Source organism: Nelumbo nucifera, chromosome 2 (genome assembly GCF_055504915.1).
Source record: "Nelumbo nucifera cultivar China Antique chromosome 2, China Antique-T2T, whole genome shotgun sequence".
Lineage (NCBI taxonomy): Eukaryota > Viridiplantae > Streptophyta > Magnoliopsida > Proteales > Nelumbonaceae > Nelumbo > Nelumbo nucifera.
The window spans coordinates 22,005,035-22,017,392 of NC_142650.1; the positions used below are offsets into that span (position 1 = coordinate 22,005,035).

Genomic DNA, 12,358 nt, shown 5'->3' on the forward strand with positions numbered 1-12,358 from the left:
TACAAGGAAAGGAATTCATAAAAAAAAAGCGTGTAAGTGCCGAAAGAAAGTGAAAGCGTGAAAGATTCAGTTTCTTCGTTCACCAAAAAAGAAAAGAAGGAAGGCAATTGTTCTCTTCTCGATGTAAGCAGCGATTAGGGGTTTAATTATCTCAGAAACCAAATAATAGTTGAAATCACAGACTCTGAAAACCAGGAACTAGAGCTAGGGTTAGTGAAAGATCGGGTCCAGAAAGTCTACCTGTGTTCTCGCTTCGTGATGGAAGAGGAGCCATTCCATCCTTCAATTATTTCTTCGGCTCATGGCTTGTATTTCAGAAGGTAGGTTTAGGGATAGGAGAGTCTAGATCCAGAAGTCCTAAAACGCATCTTTCGATTATTTCAATGGCCATCATTGGTGACGCTCTTCGCCAGGCTTTCATGCCGAAGTATGAGTATGATAGCCTCCGAGAGGAAGAGAAAGCTTGGAGCCGCCTCCAGCGGCCTATAATCACGGTCTCTCTGACGGTTCTTTGCTTGGCAGTTCTTGTTTCCGTCTTCATTAGCTTGAATATCGTTTTTCCGGCCGATGAGGGGAAGAGGCCGTTTTGCCGGGACCGACGACTACAGCCTCTATCGGTTAATTTTAGTGCAGATTCTGATCTCTTTCCTCGAGCGTTTTACCTCACGGAGCAGGAAGCGGCCGACTATTACTGGATGGTTGTTTTCATGCCGTCAGCAATCATTTTCTTCGTATCCGTTGTGTACCTTTTGGCAGGTCAGTGGAATTACTAGGCTCGTTGTTTGCTTGGTTCTATTCACTAGGTGCGTCTATTAGCTACTAGTTACAAAATTCAAATGCCAAGCGAAATTTAACTGGAACGATATGACATTATTGTGCTGTTGTGCAGTTTTTGCTTGTCTTAGGGTATAGTCTCAGGATTTTACAGATGTACTTGCAAGCTACTGGATGCATCGACAACTTCTAGGCGAAAGTTTTTTTTTTTTCCCGTTATTTTATTTTTTATTTTTTTGCGTAGTCTTTTGAGATCCCATGATTTCAAGTTATTAGTGTTTTTCTGTTTTCAGCCTCTATATGGCATCACTGCCTAGTGCCTAGAACCGTAAGTAACTCCGTGACTATGTCAAGCAGAGAACAATCCACATTGTAATTGAAGGGGGAGATGATTGTAATATGTGATCGAAAAAAAGGAATATTGACGGGTTAGGCAGCTGGTCTAGCCTAAACAAAATGATGGTGTGATTGGCACAATACACTTGTAAATATCACTTATTCCTTTTATTAATTATAATAAAATGTAAGAGTGTTAATGATAAAAAGAGGAGAACACATTTTTTTTTGATAGTTGTCCAGCAAACAACGTCTGAATCTAAAGGAATAGAATTCATATCTTTTATCTGAATAAGAATCCTTGCATGTCTGGTTGGATGAAGAAAGAATCATTCTTTCTCTAATACGTTTGCAAATAGATTGGATATACCTATCCATTGGATTTGCAATAAATTTGGATATTAATTACCATTAATAAATTAAAGTAAAAATAATCAAAATAGTATATGTTATTAATAAAATGAACTAAAAATGACTTTGATATTATCATGAATAAAATAAATTGAGAACAACTTGTATGAGTCTTTTTTATTGATCGATAAACAACTTGTATGAGTCCTATACTTATGATTCTTTAGTAAATGTCTAACATTCAAACCAACTTTACTAATAAATACTTGTATTGTTGGATCAGATAGGGGTGGATCCATATTTTTTTTTATGGTAATGGTGATCTTTATATAATTAAAAAAAAGAGCTATGGTACAAGAATACAAGCTGTTCCAGGCACCTTGTAGCATGGTCTCATGTTTGTTCGTCCAAGAGGAAAGTTGGGGTGGTCATTTGTTCAGTGCAATTAATGAACAACACTTAGTTTAAGTGAAGTCAATGGACATCTTTGTCCAGCTGAGTTCTTTATGATGTTCTTAGATAGGAAGATATTAGTGGTTGGGATTTAGAGGAGGTTTCTTCACTCAATTTAAGCAAATGCTTGATATTTTTCTTAAGAAGTAAGATTCTTTTGCTTCTAATTTCTCTACAACCAATTGAAAAGTGTTAAGATTGTATTTCTCTCAATGTTCTATCAATTATTATTTGGGTCGAATACAGCCTTCATTTTACTGGTTCTTTTTTCTTTTTTCTTACTGTTGCACTGCTCATTCTGAACTTTTGACAAATGTTTTGATATTTCAATCAAAACCAAAGAAAAGATGGATAAAAAAACTAAGACTTCAAATCTTTTCCTCATTTGCACTTCCCGACTTTCCCTTTCATTTCTTGAACTTTTCTATTTATTTTATATTCCTTTTAGATCTCTTTATATATGATCTTTCTTGGATTGAAATTCTCAATATTATATTCTTTTTGGACATTGGACCCATTTAAATTTTAGTTGTTAAAACTTATGGTTTATTGTGCAGTTTATGATTCAAATCTGTTAGAATTGAACTCATTGATTTTTTGCAAGCCCTAAAAATAGCTTTCTCCTTTGGGTGGCATGGACTAATAGTGGAGGGAAACTGTCAAGTTTTAATTGGCTGGACATCTTCTACAGAAGATGGCCATTGGACCCTTGGACACCTGACCAGAGAAGCTAAGGCTTTATCTAGCCTGAGTGGCTAATTCAGATAGTTTAACAGGTCAGCTAATAGCATAATTGATTCTTTGGCTAGGACACATGGTAAGATTAGAGCTAGACTAGGGATCTCCTGGTCCAGGGTTTAATCTATTAGGCTGTTGCGAAAGATCAAATCTGTTTTGTCAGCCATGGGCTGTTGTTCTTGTTCATACAGTCAGACCTATAGGGATTTTCTTTTCTCCATTTAATAGAATCTCATCAATCATTGTTAATGACAAAAATGCTACAATTGAATCCGTTTCTGAGAAAAAAACCCCTTAAATTATCGTCAGATTCTTGCAACTTATCCATGAGTTTTACGGTTGTTTTGAATAAATTTGATTGGACATTTGATAAAAGAAATGATAGGCCCCTAGTTCTGTAATTTGTCATTTTTTTTCCCCTAACTTTTTGAGGGGCTTTTATTTCAAGCCCTTTCTAGGAATGGTGATTGTAGAAAGAAGGTAAGATTGGTAAGATCAGTGCTTGGTTCAATTATCAAAAAAAAGATCAGTGCTTGGTTCCACTCCATAGGGAGTCACATGGAAATTAATGTCTGCTTTGTGGAGGTTATTTCCTTGGCATGTTGAATAAACTTCTCATACCTTTGAATGATTTTTTTCATTATTTAATGATAATATTTTTGTTATTAAACAAGAAAAAGAAATTGTTCAGTAAACTTTCTTGCTTCATCAGCGTTGCTTGTAGTCTTGCTTGAAACCTTTTTTTTTGAGGAGTCTTAGGAATCAACTAACTCCAGCAGTCTAACTAAGTGGGTAACTGGGTGTTTTCCACCAATGTGTTTCACGAGCATTCTGTTTCGCTAAGAATCAATAAAGACACCCCCTGCTTTTTTTGGGGGGGTGGGGTGGGAAGTACACAAAAACCTATTTGGCGGAGATGCATGCTGATAGTAGGGATGTCCATGGTTCATTTAACCGAACCATAAGCATTTTTTTTTCAAACCGAACTGGTCCTAATGGTTTTTTGATTTCTCCGAACTGATACCACCGGTTGATTGGTTTTGGTTTTTCGTTTTCTTATGTTTATAATATATATTATATAAATAATAATATAATATATTATAAATAGGGCAAATTTCTTAAACTACCCTTGTGGTTTAGCTAGTTGACTAACTCTACCCCTACTGTTTACATATTGTCTTAGAGTACCCCTATGTTTTCTAACAATTGTCTAAAGCCTCCTTTCCATCAACGCCGTTAACGGAAAGACAAAAAAAGACTATTTTTACACATTATTCTCCTCCAAATTTTCAAAATGAGGCAGAGTAAAAATTTTCACTCCAGAGACTTGCCAGGGGTTGATGTTCGACCTCTTCTCCTCCTTGCCTTCTCCACAGTGATGACTTGACCTTCAAGGTACGGAGCTCATTTAATCTGACCAGCGGTTTAGCTAATAATCCTTCAGGTGAAAGTGGAACTGGAACCGGAGCTAAGGAAGTGAAAGTGAAAGAAAATACTGAAACTGTGGTGGTCGCTGAGGTGGTTGAGACAGTTACCACTACTGTCGATGACAATGGTGCTAAGACTGTTGAGGCCATTGAGGAGATCATTATGGTTGTTTCCTCTTCTATTGCTGCTGTGGCGGAGGCTCCTGCTGCTCTGGCTGAACCAGAGAAGAAAGAAGAAGAAGTAGTTGCTTTGCCACCCCCACCACCTCCAAAGGAGGCCCCCTCTTCTACTGCTGTTGTGGCGGCGGCTCTCGCAGTTCCGGCTGAACCAAAGAAGAAAGAAGAAGAAGAAGTAGCTGTTGTGTGACTCCCACCTCCAGAGGAGGTCTCTTTCTGGGGGATTCCTACTCAAGGATGAGCTGAGCGATGTGATCCTCCTGAAATTCCTCTGAGCCAGTGATTTCAAGGTTAAGGATGCCTTCGCCATGATCAAGAACGCTGTCCATTGGAGGGAGGAATTCGACATAGAATCCCTTCTTGAAGCATTGAATCCCTCCTGAAACCACCAGGAAAGCACGAACTGGCATTATTAATTTGGACAAATTGGCACGAGAACAACGAATCTTCAGCACCAATTTCTATACGTTGTTCTAATGCATAAAGGTTGAAGGTGGAGAGCGAGGAAGCCTGCCTGCCAACTCAGGGAAATTGAGCCTCATCGACTGCCCTCTAAGCATGTAACTCTGCTATTCTATTTCCATTGTCCAGTCGGAACTGCTGCTGGAACCACCACTCTCTTTGACAGGAGGGGGGAGATGTTGTTTAAAGCTCTTGTATTTAAAGTTATTAAATACTGACAAGTGTTAATGGAAGACAAAGATGATGAAGATTAGTATGATCCAGCTGTTATTCAAAAGAAACTCTTCAACTTAACCAAATCCGTCACTCATTTGAGTAGAATCCAGAGATTCCATTAGCCTCAATTCTATTTCTTCCTTTCACCTTTACATTCACCACCACCTTCGCATCCTTTTTGTAGTTTCCCTGCAGAAAATGCCCAAAATTCTAGGATTTACCTATGTATTATCATGAAAAGGTGATGCTAGAGATGAAAGAGGAGATGTTGTCTTGAAGGCACACATGTATGGGGCTGACTGAGTAGAACATTGGTTTTCAGCTAATGATCTTCTTCGCCATTCAAGACCAATCCCGGAGCCACAGTACAGTGAAGGAGGAGAAGGGAGGGGGAGAGGGTCGAAAGGTAATATTGGGTTTTAAAAAAAATTATACGTCACGTGGTGTCACATGTGTGCGGATTTTGACGGAACATTAACAGATGCTAATGGCAGGGGTAGAGCTAGTCAATTGTCAAAAACAGTAGGGGTCGTTTAAGGCAATAGTTAAACAATAAGGGTACAGTTTGTCAATTAGATAAATAATAGGGGTAGTTTAAGAAATTTGCCCTTATAAATGTTATAAAAATATATAATATATGTATATATTTATATATAATGCATATATATTTATGTATAATATATAGATAATACGTGACATATATTAAAAATGTATAATATACATATAAATATATACCAGGGTTTAGTAAACCGAAAACCGAACCGGTTCTTCGGTTTTCAAAAATGGCAAACTGAAACCGAACCAATTGGTTCGGAAACCACATTTTCCGGTTTGGTTTTCTCAGTTCAGTTCAGTTATTTGGTTTGTTATGGACACCCCTAGCTGATAGGGTGTTTAAAGTGCTTTGACTTTACAAATTTTTATAACATTTTAATATTTTCATTATGACAAGTGTATGACATCTGATAAAAGCTGTTAGCTTTTTCATATTTCAATGTGCCACATCACTTTGGTGGTTCAAGATCACCAAGGTGATTCAAGAATGAAGAAACACCATTTTGATGATTCAAGAAACCCCCTCTCCTGAATTCCAAGATGTAATCATTGCAGCAATTTTTTTTTCCTTTTCAAAAATGGCTTGCCAAACATGACTTAACAGTGTTTCCTTTCCTTTTCTTCTGATAAGGCAAGCTGATGAAATGGAACAATTGTGAAATGCATTGGTGCCAAACACCCACTAATTGTTCTGCTCAACTTTCCTTATAGTTTTGTTTTGCCTTTGCCCTGCATGATCCATATACTCATGATAGTCCATGCTACAGGAATATTTGTTGCATATTCTGCTCCAACAAGACATGGGTGTCTAAGGGTAGTGGAGAATAACTACTGTGCTTCAAAAAGGGGTATGCTTATCTTCATTCTATCATAACAAGTAAATCTAATTTGTTAGAGTTGCTCAGCAAAGCATGTGGTTACCAGTATTATAGGCATCTTCTCCTGTGTCTTTCTTTTCATCCAAGAATTTGTTTGTGTCCGCTTATTTTAGTATCTTATTGTGATTGTCTTTTCCAATTTAGAACTTTCAGTTGTATCCAATTGTCTGAGTTCAAATCCAGTTTCCTATCATATTAAGCTGGATAAATTTAAATATAAGATCTGTTTATTGTTCCCCCCTTGCATGATGAACCAGAGGGCAAGAAGAGACCAAAGGTGTGGCATTATAAATAGCTGATAATACCTAGCCTCTATATGTCATATAATGAATAGCTACCTGAGAATCAATAGCAACCTAATTTGTTAAGCACCCATTTCAAGCATTGATGTCACCCTCAGTAATTTAAAAGGCACACCTAGGCACACAGGTGAGGCACATTTTAAGGTATGCGCCTTGCCTAGGTCCCAGGTGCACCACTTTTTCTTCTGATGTGACAACTGAAGAACCCTTGAATATGTTTTGTATGCTATTTTTTATTTTATTTTTGCAATTTTCACTTTGAATATGTTTTATATGTTATGTTTATGTATTTAAATTTGAGCTAGTAGACTTTTTTAAAAACATTTAGTTTAAAATTTAAGTTTGATTTTAATTATCAAAAAAGGTAAAGTTTGAATTTTTTAATTAATACTATTTTTAATAATTTTTACATTGTTGTTTTTATTTTGTTTATTTGTGCATTGCTTCGAAAAGGCGTGCATCTCACCTTGCGCCTTGTGCCTTGGGAATATCCTTGTGTTTTGTTTTTCTGCGTCTTGCGCTTTTAAAACAGTGGTCACCCCAAGATGAATTTGTTGCAATTCATGGTGAATAAAAGAAACTGGTTTGCATGCATCAATAAAAGCAGTAAGTACCAATATTTGAGTACAAAATAGCTCATTATATCCACTTTTTTTTTATCAGCTGTGGCATTAGTGTCAAAACAGTAAAATTCCCAACATCAAGAAATATGAGAAGGATTTAACCAACAGCTATAGTCTCTCCATACATTCAAAATGAAGAGCGAGCACATATCTACAAATTAGCCACAGGGCCTGCTTCCCCAATCCCACCCCCACTAGGCTCAGTAGGTGTAATGGTTGGGTTTTTATTGGGCTTCAGGCTATTTTGATTTCTGGTTATTTTGTCTTTTTACTGTATTGTATTGTTATGGGTAAGGGGCTTTTGTTAGTTGGGTCTTTTTAGTTTGATGGTTGATTTGGGTTTGTTTTGTTCTCATTGGCTTATATTAGAAACTTTGTTAGTGCAGTTATTATCTGCACCTTCCATTCTACTTGAAAACCTTTTGTATCCTTGGTAATCTAGCTTATGAAGACAGCCAGCCTATCATTCCTTTTAGCTATTACTGCACCCATCAAATGTGAGAAAAACAACTGTTGGTCTTGATTTCATCCTCTTAACAATTCAGGAAATCCTAGGCAGCTTGGGAAAAGTTTGCTTCCAGATTTTTAATGTAAATGGACAAGCAAAGAACAAGTGATAAGCTGATATTACACATCTGCTGAACAGACTTGGTTTGATAATATCCCCTTATGAATCTATCTTGGTCCCCTTATGATGTAGTACAGGATTAGGCCCAACTGAGTAAGCATTTACTAGATTGGCTTCTGATGACCCAATTTAGTTCATATTTACCAAGATAACATCAATGCAGGATTCTTGTATTTGTCTATCTTGGTTTGCATTTTCCAATTTAGCATTAAAGTGGGACTTCCGAATTTATATTCAATTAGGACTTTCTTTTTTGAAGAGATTTAGTAGGATTATAATAAGGACTGTTTTATTAGATTAAGGAACTTCCTTGTAGGAGGAATAAGGGTGCAATGAAATCTATATAAAGAGTAGCTAGGGCAAAGCTAGGGGAGTTTTTGGTTGATTTTCTCTCAAGTATGCTGTGAAGAGTTGTTCTTCCTGTTTATTTTGGCTTTGGTTCTTTCCTTTGAAGCTTCTCTGGACATGATTTGTTTCCAAACTGCACCACCTTATGAGTCTGTCTTGGGTCTTCAGCCTGTTTCTAATAAGCCGCCTAATTACGAAGCAGTTGATGTTGCTTTCTGAACGACCTTTTGTTCACGGAAACTAGGATGGAAATAGAGAACAGATTATACCAAGCATGTCTCACCTTAAGAGGTCCTTCAATAGGAGGCATCCACTACCCATAAGATATCAAATCGGAAATCAGAGTCTCATGATACATACCTGCATTATATTGAAATCTGTGTCTATAATGCATTTTTATTAAAGGATCATAGATTCGAGTGTGATAGAAATTATTTTAGCCATTTTTGCAATATTTCTCGCAATTTGTAGTTGATTGTGTTAATAGTACAGTGTGAATATGGATTAAATTGATTTTTTTGATAAATATGGATTAAAGTATTTTGACAGAATTAATAAATTAATTGTATGTATAACTTCCACATTCTTTGCCAGAATTAATAAATTAATCTTCTTTTGGTTAAGTTGAAAATTACACATACAATAATTCAGATAATGCAAGAAAAGAAGAAAAGAGAGAAAGAGAAAGAAAAATACAAGAAGTTTCAGCAATAGGTTGTGGAAGAAGAAAAAGAAGAACTCGAACCTCTCTCTCTAGCTCCCTTTCATCACTTATTATTAATAATTCTAAGTCTGAGTGCAATTACTTGGATGCCCTTAATGGGGCGGCCAGCACTAAAGAAATAATTAAAGAAAATAAAAGAAGGCTCATAAGGCCCATAACTAAGAAACATAACTTTTAAACACTACTTAACCTCTCTCTCTAGCTCCCTTTCATCACTTATTATTAATAATTCTAAGTCCAAGTACAATTACTTGGATGCCCTTAATGGGGCGGTCAGCACTAAAAAAATAATTAAAGAAAATAAAAGAAGGCTCATAAGGCCCATAACTAAGAAACATAACTTTTAAACACTACTTAAAAAAAATGAAGAACACTAGGGCCCATTCGGGCCCATTCTCACTACACTCCCCTTCAAGCTGAGCATAGATGTCAATCATGCCCAGCTTGCTTACATAATGTTGAAGCCACTCTCTCTCATATAAAGTGTCTGTCTACCTCAATGTGCTTAGTTCAATCATGCCCAGAACTCCTAATTTTTCAATTGCCATCAAATAAAATGTCGGTTGGTTTAATATAAGCACTCACTACATCCTTGGCAGATAGACTTGAGCTATATTGCAGAATCATGGGCTGATGGCAGGGTATCTGCAGCTTACTTGTCAGAAGCTAGGCCCTGTGTATGTTTTCATGTTTCATGGTGCTAGAGCAAAGGATTGTTTTTCCTAAATATGTCTTCATTCTAACTTCCTTGTTACACTCTGTAGGTGGTGTTCGTTGTCTATCCATTCTCAACAGTGTGTTTGCAGTCATCTTTGGTCTTCTTGCATTGTTTCTTGGTTCAACACTTCTCACCTTGGGGAGCAGTTGTTCCTTGCCCTTGTTTTGGTGCTATGAGATTGCATCATGGGGGCTAGTTGTTCTGTACGGGGGCACTGCATTCTTCCTGAGAAGGAAAGCAGCAGTAGTTCTTGATGAAGGGGAATTTGCTGGTCGAAGCCATGGACTGGAGATGTTGGAGGCAGCTTCCTTAGATGTAACACCAGAGGTGGAGAGGCGAGTGAATGAAGGCTTCAAGGCATGGATGGGTTCTTCCTTGTTATCATCTGATGAAGAAGATAATTCTGATGAGTATCAGGAGGTACAGTATCCAATGCGGACCAACTCTAGCCGGCAGAGACCAGCTGATGGTGGGATCTCTGATTCATTGTAGCAGAGACCTGTGATCAGATCCCGCTGCCGCCAGGGTTGATGGGGTTAAGGGGTTGGGGGATGGGCTACCCCCTGTTGTGTAGCTCCATGAAGCCAAAAACAATGGAATATTAAAGCCCAAGTTTTTTCAGAGGAAGGATTGAAACAGTGATAGCATCAGCTGATATATACAGACAGTTACAGTTACACCAAGGAATACTTTTGACAATCCCGTAATTGACCTCTGCTGAATGAGCACGTTGTGGCATCAGTCTTTCCGCCTCAAGACGAATTCCATCCCTTGCTCGTTTGAAGTTTACCACGGAAGATGATGCTCATGTGCGTTTCTGGAAAGCCTTGATGTGAAAACCTACCTGTAGTCGTAGTCTTGTACACATCTGCTAGACTGCTACTAAATCTCTGTACTTTAAACCTCAGAACTGTTAATTGTGAATCCTCCAGTCATTTTATCTTGCTTTTCTTGTCTGTTTTTCTCCAATATACTTCTTGTGGCAGTGATGAAATTTCTCTTTGACAAGCGTTAATGGCATTGAAAGAGTGGAAAACGACTTGAGTAGATTGCAGTCGATCAGCTCCTATGCCTAGTGCCTTACACAATTGGAACTTCAAATCTCTCTTGTCGGCTTTCTGACTAATGTAAAGCATAAGCCGGAGGTAGGAAGTATGTACCATAATTTGTCAATAAGCTATTTAAGTGCTTTTAAGGCCAAAATGGCTTAACTTTTAGTAGGGTTAAGGGAATATTTGAGTACATGGAGTTGCGATTTAAAGGACTGCAGTAGTATCATCGGGCATTTGGTCCCTCGTTCATGTAACGCAGTGGCCTGTCAGAGAGAGAGAGAGAGAGAGTCATTCCATCATATTAAAGGGTGGGCTGTCTCACTACTTTGAAATTGCTACAGCCTACAGCACAAACCCCGGGAATGGAGAAGCATCAAAATTTAGGAATATGCAAATGCTTGATCGACAATGAAGCATAAGTTTTTCTAGGCTTTGATCTCGAGAGCATTTCATTTCTTTTTTTGGTTTGGGAGGACTGAGCGGTAGCGTTGGAACTCGTCCAAATGTCCAATTAAGAATTTGAGGTAAAGGATTTTTCATTTCTTCCATGACATTGACAGATTAGGTATTTGTTTGGTATAAGTTTCATGTTATTAAGGGTCTGTTTGGCAAATCTTTTTGAGAAGATCTTCTCGTAGCTCGACAGTTAATAGATGCATTGAGCTTTTGACATAAGATCTGGGCAGCCCGAAGATCATCTGGCAGACATGCATTTTTTCATGCATCGTTTTGAGTCTTTCCGCATGAGATTAAAACACGGAAGATGCGGGAAGCTTCATTTGGAGCTTTCCGAAATCAGTCCAAAATGGGCTTTTTGTGTTTTTTCGACGCCCCACCTTTTGACGGCGAGATCTTCCATGTGCTAAACGGGAATAGACTGATTTTCGGTCTTCTCAGCTTGTAAGCAGCCAAAAGACCGCACGGAAAGACGTGCCAAATGGGGCCTAAATAAATGTTTATACTTGATTTGTTTTTAAAACTGAAAAATACTTGATAAATTATTTATGAATAATTAGGCGTCATCAGGCACCACATCAGCGGAATAGTGAATAAACGCTTAATGCTTCCCCCAATGGTTGATGTGCATATAAATAAAAATCTACTTTTGTAAATATCATTACATACGGATAAATATGATGAAAAAAATGATAATTTAGTGATGATATGACAGATATTTTGATAAACGTCTGTCTAGAAATGTCTATGCAACAAAACACACACTAGATCTTAGATCATCGTGCCATTTCAAATTTGGGATCGATCCAATTGTAAACAACCTGGCTGAGGCCCGGGTGGGGTCAACTCTTTAGTGGTGGTGAGGGACCAGCTTAAACTTTCTCTTTTTCCCTTGTTTGTAATATTTTTCCTCCTTCCTCGTTAAATGACTTTGATTCTTTCTTTTTCCTTGTTACTATTCTTGATTCCTTTTCTTTTCTTTATAAGTGAGGTGACTTACAACTTACCACTAATACATCAAAATGGGAATTGGGATAAAACTTTGGAAAGAAGTATATAGCTTCCCAGTTTTAAGTTGTAACGTCCGCTTTTAGTTCAGTTTTCTGCGTGCAAGAAAATTTTGGATGGGTGAAAAGTTGG

At 37.6% G+C, this 12,358-nt stretch overlaps 1 protein-coding gene across 4 annotated transcripts; it reads left to right on the top strand.

The window, feature by feature from the left end:
* On the top strand, nucleotides 1-10,656 carry LOC104595166 (uncharacterized). Of its 4 annotated transcripts, XM_088897374.1 has the most exons (4): nucleotides 8-320; nucleotides 523-756; nucleotides 6,257-6,337; nucleotides 9,757-10,656. In XM_088897374.1, exons 1-4 carry the CDS (start codon nucleotides 302-304, stop codon nucleotides 10,200-10,202), a joined length of 780 nt encoding a protein of 259 aa, XP_088753500.1. In that variant the 5' UTR covers nucleotides 8-301; the 3' UTR covers nucleotides 10,203-10,656. The 4 variants fall into 4 exon arrangements, with proteins under 4 accessions (XP_088753501.1, XP_088753500.1, XP_010254078.1 ...); XM_010255776.3 differs by having other exon boundaries at nucleotides 10-756; XM_088897375.1 differs by lacking the exons at nucleotides 6,257-6,337; nucleotides 9,757-10,656 and adding an exon at nucleotides 4,097-6,250 and having other exon boundaries at nucleotides 1-756.
* The last annotated feature ends 1,702 nt before the right edge of the window (nucleotides 10,657-12,358 follow it).